At 33.1% G+C, this 20281-nt stretch overlaps 1 protein-coding gene across 1 annotated transcript in view; it reads left to right on the top strand.

The window, feature by feature from the left end:
* The window catches only part of betaggt-I (geranylgeranyl transferase type-1 subunit beta), a 62175-nt gene that overhangs the window by 10492 nt on the left and 31402 nt on the right, over positions 1-20281 (top strand). The window contains exons 3-4 of the mRNA XM_085820987.1: positions 13714-13766; positions 18767-18909. Of these exons, the coding sequence (XP_085677113.1) occupies positions 13714-13766; positions 18767-18909 (196 nt within the window). The remainder of the gene's footprint in view (positions 1-13713; positions 13767-18766; positions 18910-20281) is intronic.

The following is a 20281-nucleotide window of genomic DNA, read 5'->3' as shown; positions in this document are numbered from 1 at the left end:
ATTCCTTTACTGAGCATTCCTCTTCGTTTGTTTTGAATGGCACGCCTTAGTTTTGTTAAAGTCTCACAATATCGTGCCGCATTAATGGTTTCACCTCTGGGAAGAAATTCAGTAAGCAAAACGCCTTTCCTATCCCAGAAGACAGTGCACATGATTTTTTGTGATGATATTGTCACTTTGAACTTTTGTTTTTTCGGAGAATGAGTGTGTCTCCACTCTGTCGATTGTTGTTTCGATTCTGGTGTGAAATGACACACCCAAGTTTCATCACCTGTCACAATTTGGTTTAAAAAGTTTTCTCCCTCATCACTGTACCGCGTGAGAAATGTCAGGGCACTACCAAGTCGCTTTGTTTTGTGAACATCAGTGAGCATTTTTGGAACCCATCGGGAACACAGTTTGCGATAATTCAAGCGGTCAGACACAATTTTGAACAAAACAGTACGTGAAATCTGTGGAAATGCCTCTGAAAGAGTTGTCATTGTGAAGCGTCTGTTCTCATGAATTGCTTCATCAACTTTCCTTACCAAATCATCGGTGACAACAGAAGGCCGACTACTCCGAGCCTCGGCGTGGACATTTGTTCGACCTGCATTAAACATTCTTACCCACTTTCTCACCATTCCATCACTTATCGCATATTCACCGTAAACTTCTGTCACTTGACGATAAATTTCGGTCGGTTTAACATTCATCGCGTTCAAAAATTTAATCACGGCATGAATCTCACAGTCAGCGGAAGAACTAATTGTCTTAAACATTTTGAATGTGCACAGCAAACTGAAAACACAACATAGAGCAACCAAAATGGCGACAATTGAAAGTCGGTGAACAAGAAAGACTAGTGCGCATGCGCGGGACGCCTACCACAGCGCCGTGACGGCACTAGAATGAAACGGTACTTAGTTTCCGAATATGCTACATACTTTGGCGCAATTGTTGACGCGGTTTTTACAATCGTCAGCCATCTTGAAAATAGCTGTTTTTACGTATTTTGCGCATAGTAAAGTATTCAAAACTTTAAAAAAATTAATATCGTTCAAAATAATGGATTAATTTTTTGTTGAAAACATCATTTTTTAAGTTAGCAGGCAAATGTAAATAAATACATTTACTACGAGTATAAAATACTAAAGTAAGATTAAATTATTACTTTCATAGCAAAGAAGTAGAATATAAACACTGCTATAAAAGCATTGCGCCAATGTTTAATTGAATTAAAATATTACTTAACTTGAATATCGAATAAAAAACCATCATACCAACATTTAAAAGAATTAAAATATTACTTAAATTCAAGTACTTAAAAATATTTTTTATAGCATATAATTAACATTAAAACATATGTTATAGTAATTATCTCAGCAATTTTTGAAAATAGTGTATTAATTTTTTTAACAAAAATTGAAGTAGTATACAATTATAAAGTAAAAGTAAAATATGTACTTACATTTTTTTTAGTCATTTAACCTGTCGTTTATTGATAAGTACCTAAAAAAAGCTTAGAATCATAATTTAGATATCAATGAAAAAAATTTGAAAAATGTAATATCAAGGGCAGGAATAAAAAAAATTTTAAAAAACAAAAAGAATTTATAAATAGATAAAGCAATTTAGAGCCAAATTAATGGATCATAAAGATTAAAAATAATAAAAAAATTTGAAAAAAAAAACCTCCAATAATAGGTATTGATTTAAGATTTCGAAGATCCTTTAACAGCCTTTCCCTGAAATACATGCCAATCATCCCAGTTTATGTCTCAACAAGAAATTTAACATATGAATGCTCATTCAATGCAGAGCAAATTTTCCTAAACAAATACCAGGCTATGTATACTTCAAAAATCTCCTCAATGATTGTAAACCGGCAAAGAGTTTCTGAAGTCACGCCATTGTCTTTCAACTGTGTTAGTATGAGCTCCGGTTTCAGGATCTACGAAATGCAACGAATGGTTAGCTTGCAAGTGATTGAAATCTTCTTCGCTCAAACGATAAGCTTTCCAGCAGTCCAAAATAATCTGGGTTCCCGCTTCGATCCAATCCTTAATTAAAACGAGAAGAGTAGCCGCTGTTCTGTCTGGCACAGCAACTAAAAAAACAGTGACCTGAATCACGCTCTATTTTTCCCAAAACCCACTGCCCTTCAACAAATCATTACGAATTTGTTAAACTTTCTTTTCCCGATTTCGGACTCGTCAATCTCCACAATTTTCCCTGGCCCTCCGATCTTCTCCGTTTTAGCTTCCACAAAATTAACTAAAGTGTCAGTTACATAACTGCGCCAGTCAGCTACAGCTTCTGAAAAAATATCGAGCTCATATTGAATTCTATCGTACAAAGGACCCATGAATATTTCGTACATTAGAGCTAAAATGACAGCAATTAGAAGTTTATTTCTGGTAAAAAAGGAGAATGTCTGTTTTTTACCATTACAGCGGTTATTTCTTCCACTGTGACCACAATACCATATATGGCCGTCCTCAGAATCGGCTCTTTTAACCATCTTCATCTGTGATCCACATTTCTCGCACTTCATTTAAGAAGCAATTGGCGAGGTTTCCTCCAAAAATTTTAAATAAATTTCCTCTGACCCTTGTAACAATTTATAAATAAATCTTTGATTAGGAAAGCCAGGCTGTCCAAAATAAGGTTTCAAAGAACAATTTTTTTATTCTGATACCAGTAATTCTTGGTACTTACCAATAACAACATTCATCTTTGAAGGAATTCGAAGATATGAATTAAATTTTAAAATTGCGCGGTAATGCACAAATTTTCAGTAACCAATCAAGGAGCTGATTACAGCTTGTTAATGCACAAATATTCTGTAAACAATCAGGAAGCTGATTACATCACACCTAGAATTAAAATTATTTAAATAATCATACATAATAAAATCATTTAAAAACATTAGATTAAATTTATAGATATTAAAACCAATTACTTATTAAAGTAAGATGACTTCATTGATTACATCATCCACAACATAAAATATCATAATAAAATTTTTATTTCAAATTAAAATGCAAAATTAAATTGATTTTTAGTATTTATAAGCCATGAATAATATTTAAAACACGGAATTTATGCATAATAAAATGCATTATTTTAAAATAAAATGACAGCAAAGTATCGGTTATCATAAATAACTTGTCTAGCAATGGGTTTACCATAAGTCGTATTACTCACCAAAAGAAAAATCGCCAAAATCTGTGCAACCATCTACCAAAGTAGCACCACAAATTTTTATTATTAAATAAGCATCATATGATATACCAAAAAAAAAAAAAAAAAAAAAAAAAAAAAAACCCTTTCTGAGAAAGCCTTCTGTTTTCTACTCCCCATTTACACAGTCATCTTTTTCCCCCCCACCAAGGAAAAATAGAATTGCACAACCTCAGCATTGAACACCAACTATAATTCTGATGAAATTTGGTCCTCCAGTGGTCAAGGCTGCTAAGTATTGGTAGTTTGGCCTGCTGTGCGTTTGATTCGAGGTGAATGGGCTGGCTGCATGGTTGATTTTTTTGTGGTTTCTCCAACCACATGTAATGTAAATAAAAGCCAGTTTTTCTTGGAAAGTCTTTCACAAAGGCATCCTTCATCTTAGGAAGATCTCTTGGGGGGCTCAATTTTTGGGAGTCTAGGGTACATCAAGTGTGGCAATCCCAAGTTACCCTAGCCCTTCAAGGGATCATCCTCTTGATGAGATGAGGGTCACGATCCATGCGTCCTAGCGATCTTTCCTCCTTACCTTTTCGTCTCTCTATATCTGTTCTATTTCTGTTTCCTTCACCTTTGTGGTTTTTCTATTCAAAGGTTGAGGCTCAAAATGAGATTCTATTATGTCCCTTTGTTTAAAGTTTCTCATGAAGAGAAAAACTGCCTACCCGTTTGCCGAGTGTTGTGACCTGTAAGGCTGGAAAGGAGGGTTCTGGTAGTTGAGGGACAAGGTATTGTCATGGACCTTATAAGAAATAGACTAACCCAAATGGCTTTTCTTCCTCTTCTGACACATTCCTGGCTGTCACCTTGATCACATCCGGAGGAGTAGGGACGACTTGCAGAAACTTGCAATGGTTGGCTATTGCAGTGTGTATAATTGTCAAGAAAAAGTTGTAGCGCCTCATTTCACAAATTAGAATTTTTAGATATTTTAATTTTGAAACTGAGATTGGTTTTTAAAAATTTAGCATATTTATCAAGCATAATTAACATTCCAAATAATTATAAAGTTGTTGCATGCTTTCAGGCCTGGCTATTTTTTAGCTTTTCCTATCCTGTAAGGAAATTCGTAACTACTTCTTTTAGAAAATAATATTTTAAATCTGAACTAATAGAAAATTTCAAACAAAGAATTTTCTCTTATAATTTTTATGCCTTTTATTGGTGTAAATAAGAAAAAAATACTAAAATACCTAAAAATGAATTTTTTAAAGTTTTTGCTTAAAATTCTAACTTGTGCTGCTTTTTTAAGATTATGTGAATATTATAGCATATTTTTTATAAAGGAATTTTATTTCAATTATATTTCACAATAAATCATAGTGATTAATACTTTTAACACCTTAATAATTTTTATACATTTATTCTAATGTCAAAATTGTAAACTGTAATAATTGTGCTAACATTTTATAGTGATTATTTTTAAAATTTAATTCTAATTCTGCATAAGATTTTTTTATTTACTGTGAATTTAATTCATTAAGCCCAGGAGCGGTAGTCGAGAAAGGCTATTAGTTTCGAAACGGCATTTTGCTCTGTGTCATTATAAACGTCCGTTTCACTTTTCAAATTGCTGCCACCAAATATTATCGCCTTTTATTATATTTAAAGAAATTTAATAATAAATAATCTGCATGAATACATGTGTGTTTCTCTCATTGTGAAAAAAACGACGGTATCTAGAGCCGTCAAATTTTGAACAACGTAATCCTCCACCTGAACAGGCGAATTTTGAATTTGTTTTCATCCATTTCATATTTTGTAAAACTTTAATGAATTTTTTATTAAGGAACTCAATGAGTTTAAAGCGAGCAATGGCAACACTGTACGGAAAAAAAACATTTTTATCTCCAGCGCGGAAATTCTAAAGATATGCTGTTTTCCAATATTTTGTGATACTTCTGTTGAATTGAATTTTGTATGGTTTAGGTGCAAAGAACTGATATTCAATAAATAAAGGTAACACACAAAGCATTAAAAACATACCCTTTGACATAAAATCTGAGTGCTTCCAGATTTTATTTATTTATTTATTTATTTTCATTACAATGAGAAAAGTGTATGCTCCGAATTTTATGAATTATTAAAATAAATAATCATCATATGATGTTAATAATGAATAATCATATGATCAAATAAATGACCGTCTTGTAATGTTATAATAATTTAATAAACCACTGTCTGAAAATGCTCATGAAATTAAAAAAATATATATATATCAGATCTTGTTTAATTTTTTTTGCTTTATTTGTTTCAAAGCTTCATGTCCAAAGCTTCATTTTTATTTCATTTTACTTTATTTGTACTCAACGTAAGTTCATAAATTTTGTGTTTAGAGTTTTTACTGTTTTACCAAAGAAAGATGTTTATACAAGAATTACGCTTGAAAGAATGCACAAAAGTAAAAAGTGCTTTAAAGAGATGTATTAAGTCTTATTTGAAATAACAGTGACTTAAATAATTTCATCACTTATACAGTGTATCACATTTAATAATTAAAAACAATTATGTGATAAAAATGCCATAGGTTTCAGTGTTAAAATAAACCAGATCGTCCCTACTCTTTCTTGCGGACATGTGGGTGACATGCGCCCCGCAAACTGGGTTAGTCTATCTCTTATAAGGTCCACGGGTATCGTCCCCAACACACTACTTTGGCCTCTGCTTCAGAATGAAACAAAAGGCACTTAGATGTCACCGCAAGTGTTAGTCGGCTTAGAGACCAGTGCCTTAGGAATAAGCTGACTGTAGGGCTTCAGAGTGCGGGTAGACCTGCTTAACCCTGGCGCAGATTTCTCCGTCTGTTTGTTGGATGCCATGTTTGGTGGGTCCAAATCATTTCTCTTTTTAATATGGAAATAATAATCTCTTAATGCATCTGAAAACATTACAATTTCAAACAAAAAGTTAAAAGCATGTATTAATGTAAATTCTGTAGAAATGAAATCATTGACTCATTTTGTAGTTCTGACAAACACAACAGGTGAAATTCCAAAAATGTCACCTTTTTTGAGACAAAAAACTTGTACAGTCTTGTGTTGATGAGCCAAAAAACATCAAATGGCTTCACTTGGGTGATCTTGTAATCAAAACTATATCTCATAGCCAATCTGCAACTCTTCTCACTTTAAAGAAACTAGGACATGTCAGTGTAAGTGTCTCAGCTCACAAAATTCTGAACTATAGTCATGGAGTAATCTCAGAATTTGGTCTACTAAATGTCTTAGAGGAAGAATTTGGGACTGAGCTCTCTGACCACAATGTCTGTGCTGCTAGGCAAATCAAGATGTGTAAAGAAGTCAGTTGATAAATATCCTGCATGTTATCTTGACCTTCAACATGCCTGATTTGCCGAAAAGTGTAAAGACCGGGTATCTTCATTGCCCTGTAAGGCCATACATTCCAAACTCTATGCTGTTTTCCAGTGCACTTTGACTATTCAAAAATGTCCTATCAAAAAAAGCCCATATGTGCACACTGCTCCATAGAGGGCCACAACAGTGATAATTGCAATGCTGTGCCACTGTGTGTCAGTTGTAAGGGGGAGCACACAGCATTTTCTCATTCGTGTCCTAAATGGGAAGCTGAGAAGGAAGTACAGTCCACAAAAGTGAACAAAAATATAACTTGCACAGAAGCTAGAAGAATTATAGGTAAGTACACAGCTACATGAGTGTTTCAAATGATGATGCTTGGAAAAAATTCAAGACAATCAGAATACAAACCAATTTATGCATGTAATGTAAAAACGGAAGTAATGAATCAGAAAATACCACAAAAATTAAAATAACAGAAATTAATACAATAAGGAACATAACAGCAAATAATACCACCAAACCAAATAAAACTAATGCAATGAAAGAATCTTACTTAAATGAAAGTCTTACCCTTAAACCGAGGAACCAGAATCAAAGCTCACTCCAACATATGAGCTCCAGCTCTGATAATATGGAAGTTGAAACAGGACTTGAGCTTCCAAAACGTCTTCTTCCCCACCTGTCCAAGAAGCAGCATTGGCAAAATAAACATTCCTAATCACCACCCATATTTCACAGAACTGTCATGGTTTCCACCAGAATCTCTCTAATATCAAGAACATGATTGCTAAGCATCAACCAGTATGCTTCACTATACAGGAAGCTCATCTCAAAGCCAAACTTTGAAGATTTTCATTTATGAGAAAGGACACTGTTGTTAATGAACATGACATGTCTGTAGGGGTGTAAGCCTTCTCACCTCACATGACTATCCATCAACAGTGCCTCTGGTAGCAACATCTTTTCAAGTGATTGCTATACTGGCTAATATTAAAGGATTAGTTTCTGATGTTTCCATATATCTGCCTCTGAATAAAACTATCAATCAGAGATAGTTGAATGAGTTGATAGAGCAGCTGCCAGAACCTATTATTATTGGAGATGTTAACAGACATAATCTATTTTGGGGAAGTAAAGATCCTCAAGGTAGGCAAATGAGCATATGATTGAAGATCATTGTCTTTGTCTCCTCGATAATGGTCAGGATACCTACTTCCATCAGCCAAGAAGGGTGTTTCACACTCTTGATCTTACCATCTGTTTACCATCTCTATTCCCTTTTTGTACATTTAGTATTGGAGATGATCCTCATAGTAGTGATCATTTCCCTATATTTGTAACTTTTACAAGAAAAGGAATGAATCCATGTCATAAGGCCCTCATGTTTTACATTTGAAATGGCAGACTGGAAGCTTTTTGCCTCTCTTGCCAAGCTTACAGAAGTTGTGAATGATGTACTGGTCGATGATGCAGTGAAACCCATTAATGACATTATTATCCAAGCGGCTACAGCATCTATGCCTTTAACCTTACCAAAGCCTCCAAAATATTCAAAACCATGGTGGTACCATGAATGCCAAGAAACGGGAAAGAGTCAGAAAAGCATGTGAAATATACCAAGACCACTCATTTTCCATCTTGGAAAAAGATGGCCAAGCAATCAGCACTGTGTAAGAAATTGCTAATAGTCATGGTGAAACATGTGCTTTTACTTCTAATAGCCACAGTTATTCTTCATCATTTCTTTCTGCTGAGATACGCTTTAAAAATATTCCCACTATGTTCAACTCTGCCATCTTGGAGCCTTATAGTTGTGAATTCTCCATGCTTGAATTAAGGAGAGTTTTATTACAGACACATAGGTCTTGCCCAGGTACAGATGGCATTAGTTCTGAAATGCTAAAGCATCTTTCCTGTAAGTCATTGAATGCCTTTTTGTCTTTGTACAATCGAGTGTGGAAGGAGCATCACTTTCCCAGTGAAGGGTAAAAAGCTGTTGTCATTCTTATATCTGAGCCAGGGAAAGATCTGAAGAATCCCACCAACTATGAACCTATCACCCTTATGAATTGCGTTTGCAAGCCTTTTTTTTTTTTTTTTTTTTTTTTTAGTCCAAAGGGACATTGTCCCTGAAGGACTATTGTTTTTGTTTTGCGATTTTGCGTTGAATCACTATAAATGGTAAATCACTTTTCAAACTATTGCCACCAAATGTTAGAATCCTGCATTATATTTGAAGAAATTAAATAATGAAAAATCTGCATAAATGTATGTATATTTCTCGCATTGTGATAAAACAACGGTACATGGAGCCATTGAGTTTTGAATGACGCAGTAAAGTCACTGAACACTAGGGATTCGGTCCGAGAATCAAATCCTGCAAATAGGCTGTCTGCATGGGCATTTTTGTGGTTTATCTCACGTGTAACATTATATGAACCAATTTCCCTTAGAAAGTCCTTCATGAAAGCACCCTTAGGTAGATAGCTGTCAAGTCCTTTACCGTAATTTAATAAACCAAACAAAAGCCTCAAATGCATTAGTTCAATACTCTGAACTAAACTAAAATGATGCCATCTCTGGTTTTATGTAGTTTTCCCCCACCTGTCGAGAAATTTGTGTTACCTCCGAGTTCTCGAAATTGCTGGAAGGCATATACCGTTACTGTTACATAAGACCAGATACAGTTACATAACCATAGGACCAATTACAGTTATACAAGGATCAGACAAAAACATCACAAATGGTCGATAAGTTTTGCGATTTTCGGCAATTTTTCCCCAAATTTGGTGACAAAAATTAATTGCTGAAATCCTGGCCAGCTAAGCACTTAAGTGGACGTACCCCTGTAACCTTATTTTTCCAGCAGAAGCTTCTCACGCTTTTTGCCCTTTATGTGACATTATAGAAGAGATATAATTTGCATATAATTTCATTAAAATTTCACAAAATTCATAACAATACATATCAAGGATCAAGTCTTTGACTTTGTTTATGATATTGATAATTTGAAGGCCTAAATAACACAGGTTCTGTCAAGTGTTACAGACTAAAAAATTAATGAACCCATGACAAGAACAGGAATACTAATTTAACCCTCTTTGAATTACAAAGGGAAGACATGCTGAAATTTACAGATGTAGTGCTTTGTAAAAAAAAGTAATTATTGCAGTTACAATTCCCCTCTGTAAAGAATATATATGTAATTATAATAGTTTTTGTACGATAAATTCCTATAACCATGGAAAGATGTTTATATTCACAGTGCAGTATTTTTATTTTCATAAGAAGAAAATGATATTTTTGTTAATTCAGTTCAAAATAATAAATGATTTTTGAGGTAAGCAGTTTAGTAAATTCCTTGTGTGCGTACAAAAATTGACTTTTATGCGAATCTTAATTTTGTACTGTGTAGTTAAATATAAGTACAGTCAAAAGTCGTTAATCCGGACTCGTCGGGACTTCGGCGATTCCGGATTATCGATTTTTCCGGATTGTAGATCATCAGTTTAAATCTCGTAAGATGGCATGCAGAAATTCCAAAATTAAAAATATGAAACCGTAATTTATGAAATAAAGAACAATTAGGATCTAAAGGGTATCAAAATTTGCAAAAAGAAAAAGCTTAATATTTATTTGTTTACTTTATTAAACATTTCTTTCAATGTAAGTTGTTTAAGTTTTGCTTCGTTTCATGTGATAATACTTTCTCTTTAATTCTATTAAACAGACATAATTTCTTGTTCAGTTACAAAGTTCCGCCGTTCAAGTCCTATAATTGCTGTGTCAAGAACACCGACTAATTTGTCAATCGAAATTTTTTTGTTTTCAATAACCTCTGTCACTTTTCTTCGCTATCGGAAGCGAATTATAATGACGAGGAACTTGTTTTTAATCATATCAAAGACGGAGCATATCGAGATGAAATACTACATTTGGTAAGGAATTATAAGCCAAATGAAATAAAAACGTCTGCGCTGAAGATAAGGATAGTGCTGACAAATCAACTTCCAATTCATTAGGCGCCCGCCCCCGAGCAGCGTGAAAATGATAAACAGATTTCGGATTTCAAAACATACTTTCGCTTTAGATCCTTTACATATTAACAAATATATATCGGAAATTCTATTTGATATAATCGAAAGTTTAAGCTTACTTTTATAAAATTGCTCTTACAGTCTGCAAAAAATAATAAGCCGGATGCAATTCGAAAATTAAGGAACAACGCAATCATCAACATTAACTGAAATAGATAATTATTTAGCTTATACGTCCATTATACATAAAATGCGCACGCGAAAACATATTCTGCACTTGCGCACACTCATATGCGCAGTCGTAAAAGGTCTTACGCGCACGCGTGAACGCCTCTCTGCATGTGTCAACGCGGCGCATGCGCAGAAAGTTTTTAGTTTTGATGTCCGGATTATAGATCATTCCGAATTATGGGTGTCCGAATTAACGACTTTTGACTGTACTTAAATTTCTATTTAAGATAATTTCTGAAGTCTGATAATTTCTGACGTAAGAGAAAAGAAGAAAAAGAAGTAATGTAAATCTGATAAAAAAATGTGTCCTTTGAAATTAGTCAAATTAAAAAAATTACACAATGTGATAGTGTGATATTGTACATAAATGTAGGAAAAGGGAGACAACTTGGTTCCTTATTTATAATCTTAAATACAAGTCAGTCATTTAAGCTAACAGCAGTTTTCAGTTAAAAAGGTACCTATTGTAACTGAGTGCTAGATATGGTAACTTAATTCATTTCATCTCATAAGTAGCTAAGTGAGCCCACCAGCGGCAGAGCGGTAAAGTCGCTGAACACTGGTAGTTCGGTCCGAGGTTCGCATCCCGCGAACGGGCTGGCTGCATGGGCGTTTTCATGGTTTTCCCCATGTGTAACATGTATACGAGCTAGTTTCTCTTAAGTCCTCCACGAAGGCATCCCTTCCCTTAGGCAGATAGCCCTAGTGTGCTTTGCCATAATTAAATAAACCAAACCATAAGTAGCTAAGCAATTTTGTCATTATGAATAAGCAAGAAAAAGGAACTTGATCTTTTATATATATATATGTGTGTAAAATAAAAAAAATAATAATAAAAAATACGATGGCTATGCTCTTTGCGAACCAGGAACCTTTAATTACTTTTCTGCAATTCAGGATCGTTCCCTAACCCAGTACCTGCTAGAACATTCGCGCCTATTACATAACCTTTCACATAAATGCTGCGTCATAAGTTTTTCTACATTTTTCTAGAAGCTACTCTGTTACATAACCTTTCATATAAATGCTGCGTTCATAAGTTCTCCTAGACAGATGCCTTCTCACCTTCGTCCTGCTAATGCTTCCGCTATGCTCCTCTTTATTTGTTAGAACGTTATGATGTATTAAAGTTTAAAGTCAGTCGTATCTAATAGTTCAATTACTGAATAAGTTATTTGATTAACTTCATCTGGAAAAAGTCATCTGCTATAAATTAAAATAAAGATATGCTTGCTGTTAAAAGTGAAAAGTCCTGAGTCGTCATTTTTCTCCGTGTTTCAATCACCCCAGCTTCGTTAACCACCTGCCAGAACGTGTAATGGAATAGCCTCACCATTCGCCCACGATGTGTTGGAATAACTGAAAACATTACATATATATATATATATATATATAGTTGCTTTTGGATCGAAAGTCTGATTTAAGAAGGAGAAGAATCAGTATGGAATAAGCGATTTGACAATATCAACTGACAAAGAGTTGCAATTAAATTCTTCTAAGCCACAAAATGCAGTCATATTTTACTACTACTACTGGAGCACCAAAATGCACTGCAATGAGAGATCATGTCATGAGAAGAAAAGTTTTCAGAGCAGATGCTGACTCAAGGGTTTACACTTTCTTTTTCTGAAAGCAGTTCTGGTGTTAAGAGTATTTTTTCATCTACAACTAAGATTAAATCACTGTATATCAGTTGGTTGAAATAATGGCATGTATTCATATTTGCCCCTTTTTACTCCCTTGTACGAAATAGAAGTATTATAATCGCAAAAATTTTCGAGTATCATATTTCAATGAAAATATCTATTTTGACCGCTATTGAATGCAATTTAACGATGTTTTTGCATGACATCTGTATGTGAGAACAGAATAAAAGACTCTTTTTCCCAAAACGGGTTGCAAAAAGGATTTAAAATAGATTCACAAGAGAATTTTTCATGACCTCTGATGTCCATATGTATCTCACAGCTCAGAATTGAGTAGCCTCAGAACATTGAAATTTTATATATATGACTGCTATAACATGTAATTGTGCACCTCCCTTTTTGGTTGTAATCGGCTGCACCAAAAGTATATAAAACCCACTCTGTTACTCAGCTCTGGGAGTTCAATTTTTTTAGTTTTATATGTTGGTAAATTGTACAATTTTTTGATTAAAAAATTATTGAATTATGTTGTTCTTATCTTCCAGTTAAGGTTTTTATGCTGCCTTTAGTTAATCTGGATGCGATAGTTGGAAGTATTATCAACAATTCAAACGTTGTTTAAGTGCAGCTAAGCCTAATTTTTTTACCGTAGCAGCCATATTTGTTTACATTAAAACTACAGAATTGTGAATTCAGTTTCTGCACCTTCAGCGTCTTTTTGCAGAATGGGGCCAAAAGTAAATTTTCAGTTTTGTGCATCTAAAATTTTGCCTTCTTGCCCGCTGGCTGAATCGCTTGTTTTGCATTGAAATTCTAATTTTAATTGTAAAAATTGTTTTTTTAACTATGTTTGGTGTTTTATATTTTTCAATTTTTAATAAAGATATTTTGAGGTTTTATGTATTTTTGCCGTGCCCTGGAGTGAGAACTGAATTAATTGAATGAGAAATATATCTCTAATGAAATTCGAGGAAATAAGTTTAAATGAAATGAAGGAAAAAAAGCATATAATTTTATATTCTGTATAAGGAAGTCGTGGTGTACACATTAGATATTTTAATAAAGTAAACATTATTTTTATGAAGCTGTATGTAATTTTAGGACTGATTGCTTATCTCTTGTCATGTTTGATGTTACATTTACATTTGGCTTATGGCGATGTGTTATTATTAAAAAAAAATTATCAAACTCATTTATATTCTGTTTTCATAGCTTTGATTATATAAGTTATTCACAAATGCTCAAATTTTTTTGCAGAATCTAGTCCTAATGATTATGGTTTTAGAAGCTGTACTACTTGTTCATCAGCAGTGAGTATGTTTTTTTTAATCAATTTCATGTTGGTGAAATTTTCCCCTCCTCAAACTCTTCAGCTTGATATATATTTTTTGTTTGTGTCTGATTCTATTATTTATTAAGTTGTAACATGTGCCTTAAATAGTTATGCTGTTCATTCTTTTAGCTGATATAACAACCTACAGCATTTTCAAGATATGTACATACAGTCAAAAGCCGTTAATTCGGACACCCATAATCTGGAATGATCTGTAATCCGGACCTCAAAGCTAAAATCTTTCTGTGCATGCGCATAGGCGTTTACGCGTGCGCGCAAGACCTTTACGACTTGCATATGCGTCTGCGCAAGCGTAGAATACGTTTTCGCATGCACGTTTAATAACGGACGGTATAAGCTAAAATTATCTAATTATCTATTTCAGTTTGCATTGTTCCTTAATCTTCGAATTGGATCCGGCTTATTATTTTTTGCAGACTGTAAGAGCAATTTTATAAAAGTAAGCTTGAACTTTCGATTATGTCAAATAGAATTTCCGATGCTGGAGCTCCCAAAGGATCTACAAAACGAAAGTATGTTTCAATGTCCATCAAACAAAAAGTGGAATTGCTACAAAAAATGGATAAAGGCATATCCTTTGTTTATCTAACTGTTCTCCGAAATCTGTTTATCAATTTCACGCTGCTCTGCGCAGGGGGGGGACGTCGCGGCGAGCAATGAACTGTAAGTTGATCTGTCAGCACTATCGTTATCTTCAGGGCAGATGTTTTTATTTTAGTCGGCTTATAATTCCTTACTAAATGTTGTATTTCATCTCGATCTACTCCGTCTTTGATATGATTTAAATCAAATTCCTCGTCATTATAAATATCACGAATACAAATCAAATAGTTTTCTGGTTGCAATTTTCTAATTTCGACTATGCGTAAGGTATGCTTTACGCATGCGCGTGTTGAAAGAAATGTTTAATAAAGCAAACAAATAAATATTAAGCTTCTTTTTTTGTAAATTTTGATACCCTTTAGATCATAATTGCTCATTATTTTATAAATTACGGTTTCATATTTTTTAATTTTATAATTTCTGCATGCGATCTTACCAGATTTAAACTGATGATCTGTAATCCGGAAAAATTGATAATCCGGAATCGCCGAAGTCCCAACGAGTCCGGATTAAAGACTTTTGACTGTATTTGCAATTTTGATTTTTTGTATTTCTTTATTGATCCCCCTAATTTATTTTCCCATTCATTCCAAGTTTATTTTAGTTGAATTTATGTGCTTTTTAATCTGTAATGGATATTTAATTTTTTATGCTGCTGTTTGGGTACATATATATTAGCATAACCACTCTGGCAGTTTGGTGATTATTTACAGGAAAAAAAAAAAGAATGATGGTTGATTATTGGGAGGGAGGAGAACCAGGCATATTTTACATACACACAGGCATATTTTACATTTTAATTAGGTGTTTATTTGAAAATTAATCAGTAATCCTACTTTTAAGAGTATTTGGTGTTTTATTTATTTTTCTGGTGGCAATTTTAACATGGTGGAATAAATTCAAAGCAGTTTTTTAAGTGATTTTGCAGCAAAATATTGTATTCTTGTAGAAATGTTACTGGAATTTCTAGTACTGCAGACAAATTCCATACCCATTTTAAAATTGAGTTTGTTTGTAGTTTGTCTATAAAAACTGTTGGAACTCAAAATAAAAATATAAATGGTAGTGTTTCTTGTGAAAATTGATGAATTGTTATGCAAATGGTTGTGAGACTTTGTCACTTTCTAAAAATTTGACAATTTCTTCTAATATGATTGCACTAATATGCAAGTGCTGTTGTTATTTGTTGCTTTTATATTCTGTGTCCACAAGTCTTTATACATCCTTTATTTTCACAACTTTTGATTTCAGACGTATACTTCCAATGATAAAAATGCTTTAAATATGTAAAATAATGTTATATAGTTTTTTAATTTAAAAAAAAAAATCAATTTTGTAAAAATTTCAAAATCTTAACATTTTAAATGCAATCTTAATTTTTTTAATATATATTCTTTCTCCAGTATTTAACACGCTCGCTGCCACTGGCACATCAGCATGTTGCTATTTTGTATGCCAGTGACACTCGGGAATGACGATCGATTTAAACCTCTGGAATGATGCCAGCGACACTCTGTAATGATGATAAGTCAATTTAGTGATGATGCTTTATTTTTAGTGCGGCTTTGGATGTTGAATGAAGAGGTTTTTGAGACATGTTAGTGAAGCATTATTTTTATATTTTAGGTACGCGGTTTTTAAATTTTGTGTTTCAGTCTTTTTATGTCCATTTTTTTAAAAATGGCAGACAGTACAAGTATTCCAGGGCCTTCACAACCTAAGAAAAGGAAAATAAATTAAAAAAATTGACTGAAGCTGCAGTATTAGAATTCATAGAAAAGAGTGATCTTTCTGATTATGGCAGCACAGAGGATGAAGATTACATTTGGAATTCTACGAGTGAATCGGAAGGATATAGTGATGTTGCGGTGCACACCATAGAAATAATGGATTTTAACACAGACGCAACTCAACAATTTTTGGCAATCAGAAAGAACTGTTGTGTTGACTGAAAAACGGATTCAAGTTGTATGACAAATCATAGGTTTACAAAAACTGAATCCTTGCTAATACAGTGAACTGAAAGTACTCCTGTCGCATATTTTTGCCTTTTCCTTACTGAAAGAGTTCTTGAAAAAATAGTCGAAGAAACAAATCGTTACGCATCGGAAATACAATGTAGCAATAAAATGAAAGAAAAGTCACAAATAACTTTTGGAACAGAAAATGATAAAATGAATTTAAAAGTGGATGAATTTTTAGTTTTTTTTGGGAGCATTCTTGCAAATAGAGAACGTAAAAATGGATAGACATCAGGATTAGTGGAAGGACTCATTATTCCATAATGGAGGCATTGCAAATAGCATTAGCCGAAATCGTTTTTTTATTAATTTTATGTGCATTGCATTTTGCAAAAAATATTGAACCTGGAGAACCTCAACCTACAGACAGGTTATACAAAATATGCCTTGTAATTGATTTTTTTAACATCAGACCAGCCGGTTATTAGGACCAAAATGATCGCTTTCCGATGTGGTCCGATTAACTGGAATCGACTGTATATTAATTTAACTGTGTCATTTCAAAATTAATATGCATCATACGATTTTACTTAACAGATAATGTGCGTGCATCATTAGCTAGTGAATACATGAAGTTTTGGAAAATTTGTTTTGGGTTTCTGTAGTTCACTACTCAATATCATTGCAAAATTACCTTTAATGATAAATCTGCCTTATTTTTGTCCGAATTCTGGAATTATTTCTTGACTTTCATTTGTGTGCAAGTTATGCATTTTCTGTTTCCTGATTATTCTTGTCCTCTGCTCCAGGAATCAAATTTTCAGTTTCTAGATCTAACTTAAATGTCTGTTCTGCTTTTTCTTATAGATTCATTTCACATTCTTCTTATGATTGTATATCTCTGGTACCTTGTTCTAATTTAGAAATTCTGTTAATTACTTGCATCATTAATATTTTTAATGTTTAACATTTTGCTTTATTTAAAGCAGGGCTTCTTAAACTTTTTTCAGTCGTGACCCCTTTTTTATCACTAAGATTTTTTTCCCGACCCCAGGAGCCCCGTAATATTTAGAAACATTTTGTGGGATCCCATAAGCATTGCACAAATCCAACACGTGTGAGTGAAACTATCAGTTTCTTCATTTGTACTGTAATATACTATTGCAATTTTAGGTCATTAACTTTAATTTCTAATTTTAAGACATAGAACAATGTGAAAATTTTAAATAAGTAACAGACGAAATGACAGCGTTACATGCAAAGGAAGTAAAATGAACGTGTATATTATAAAAAGAATGCTTCAAAATGTTTTTGTTTTTTCTTTGTATGTATTTTCATATCTTTATCTATTTTCAGATACATTGTGTAAAAATATTTGGTAACTGTAAAATTATTATAATAAGTTAAAGAAATATCAAAACTGCTGAAATTTTTGGCGATCTGCTGCTGCAGGTCCTGCAACCCACATATTTTCATCTGTGATAATAACTAATGCAGTCAAAAGTTGTTAATCCAGACTCGTCCGGACTTCGGCGATTCCGGATTATAGATCACCAGTTTAAATCTGGTAAGATGGCATGCAGAAATTATAAAATTAAAAATATGAAACCGTACTTTATGAAATAAAGAACAATTATGATCTAAAGGGTATCAAAATTTACAAAAAGAAAAAGCTTAATATTTATTTGTTTACTTTATTAAATATTTCTTTCAATGTAAGTTGTTTAAGTTGCTTTGTTTCATGTGATAATACTTTCTCTTTAATTTTCTTTAATTTACATGCATCAAATTTCGCATCAGAACTTACCCCTTTATTTTTACTTCAATCTAGTGGTGTGGGAGGTTAAACATTAGTGTCATCCAGTAGGTATTTAACGTTCCACTTCTAAAGTTGTTAGATGTTCTCTCTGGCTTGACATATCAGAATGACATGCATTGTTTTCATTAGCGTATTAATTGCATTTATACTGTACATGTATACAACCAACCTCAATTTGGGGAATCCTCGTTCAAAAGCAACACATTGCCATTACATTCACTCATGTTATTTTCTCTCTCTCTCTTACAGTGCCTGCCATCTATTGGCTGATTACAATATATATATATGAATTTCAATATTCCCCCCCCCCGTTCCTTTTTGTCCATTGTGATTTTATAATAAACTCAGTCAATATTTCCAATACAAATTTAAATCATTCTATAATTAAACTGAAGATATTTATTCGCATAATAGAATAATCTTTCATTGATAAAGCATAAACAGAGAGCTTGTCATTGGACACAAGTGACTGTCATTGAGCTAAAGATCAAGTTACTTGTGTAATTAATTGTCGTGTATTATTTTTAAATGTGTATGCATGTGTGCTTCTAAAATAAAATTCTTCTGATTTAGAATTCCAGTATTTATGATAAACCTCATGCTGCCTTGACATATGCGGCCTTATGCACGCTTATCATTCTTGGCGATGATTTAAGCCGAGTGGACAAGAAAAATATTGTAACCAGTTTAAGAAAGTTACAGCTTCCAGATGGAAGGTAATATATATAATCTTTTCAGCAGTAATGCAAATTTTGTTGAATTTATTACTTAACATATCAAGGGATGGTGGCATATATATGTTGGTCGCATATGCAGTTCATCAAAAGTATGAATGTTGCCAAAATTTTAGCCGTGTAAAAAATTTTCAGATATTTTGCAAAGTTCTTTATCTCAAGGTCTTAATAACTGATTAGAAGGGGCAAAATTCATGTTAGTCGCCTGTTTTAGAGGTAGTACCATAAATCTATAATCAACCTGTGTTTCCTCAAACACATGTGGTAAGAATGAAACTTCTTTAAGATAATAATGTTCAGAATCATACTATTAGAGTACATTATAAGATTGAAAATCCAAATTTCATAGTTACTAAGTTGACGTATGTTTTTTCATTTTCTGGTTTCTTAAGTCAAGTTAAAATAAGGAATGTATAAGATCTAAACAATTTATTTATTAATGAATAAAATTTGCATTATTTTTCAGAATGAGGCTTTTAAAATAGCGTTTAATTATCTGGGAAAAAAATCAGAATTAAAAGTTTTTGTATCGCAAATTCACGCAGTCATTGAGTCTCATTTATTTAAGTAGCTAGCCAAAGCTGATTAAAATCAATGATACTCTGATTTTGCAAAAGATAGAAATTCAGTGAGAGAATCTGAAAATGCAAACTGTCATTTTTACTGAATCATTTAACAGCATTAAGCATAAAATCTTTCATAAATTTTTTAAGAAACTAAACTTTTATGCTAAATAAATGGATTCACAAAAGAATGTTCCGTTCTGAATTAAATTTAGGCATCTTTCAGAATCTTAACTAATCATACTAAATAACACTGGCTGTATTGTAATAATATTTATGTAGGAAACATCACTTAGAGTGTTTTAAGCAGTTCTTTCAGTGAAAGATTTGATTTGTGTAAATACAAGGAGTGCTTACTAAATTTTTAAATTGTGCATATTCTTAAAAATTGTAATGCGATTTTATTATACGATACACACTTTGAATATCTGTATATTTAGATGATATGCATTTTGAAATAAGTACTTGTTTGAATTTATTTTTTATGCATAACAAAAATTATACACCATGTTCATGAAGTCCTTAGAAGCTTTATTTTCACTGTCATTGGTCATATAAAAAAACTCAGTGGTGCAACAGCCCTAGTGGGCCAAGGCCGGCAGTGTCCCGAAATCTGCTTTCTTGACTATGGGTCACGGGGTGCGTAAGCATATGCCCTGAACAAGTGGTCGGCTTGTCGCAGGAACCCCAGTGTTCAGTCCCCAAGTGAACTTGGTACTCATTTTATCGACCCAAGGGATGAAAGGCTGAGTCAACCTTGCCCAGCGCGGGGAGTCAACCCGGTCCTGTGG

Source organism: Stegodyphus dumicola, chromosome 7 (assembly GCF_044657685.1).
Source record: "Stegodyphus dumicola isolate Sdum_Otavi_A_Nest chromosome 7, ASM4465768v1".
In the NCBI taxonomy this organism is placed as follows: domain Eukaryota; kingdom Metazoa; phylum Arthropoda; class Arachnida; order Araneae; family Eresidae; genus Stegodyphus; species Stegodyphus dumicola.
This window is presented reverse-complemented; position numbering and strand designations above follow the sequence as displayed.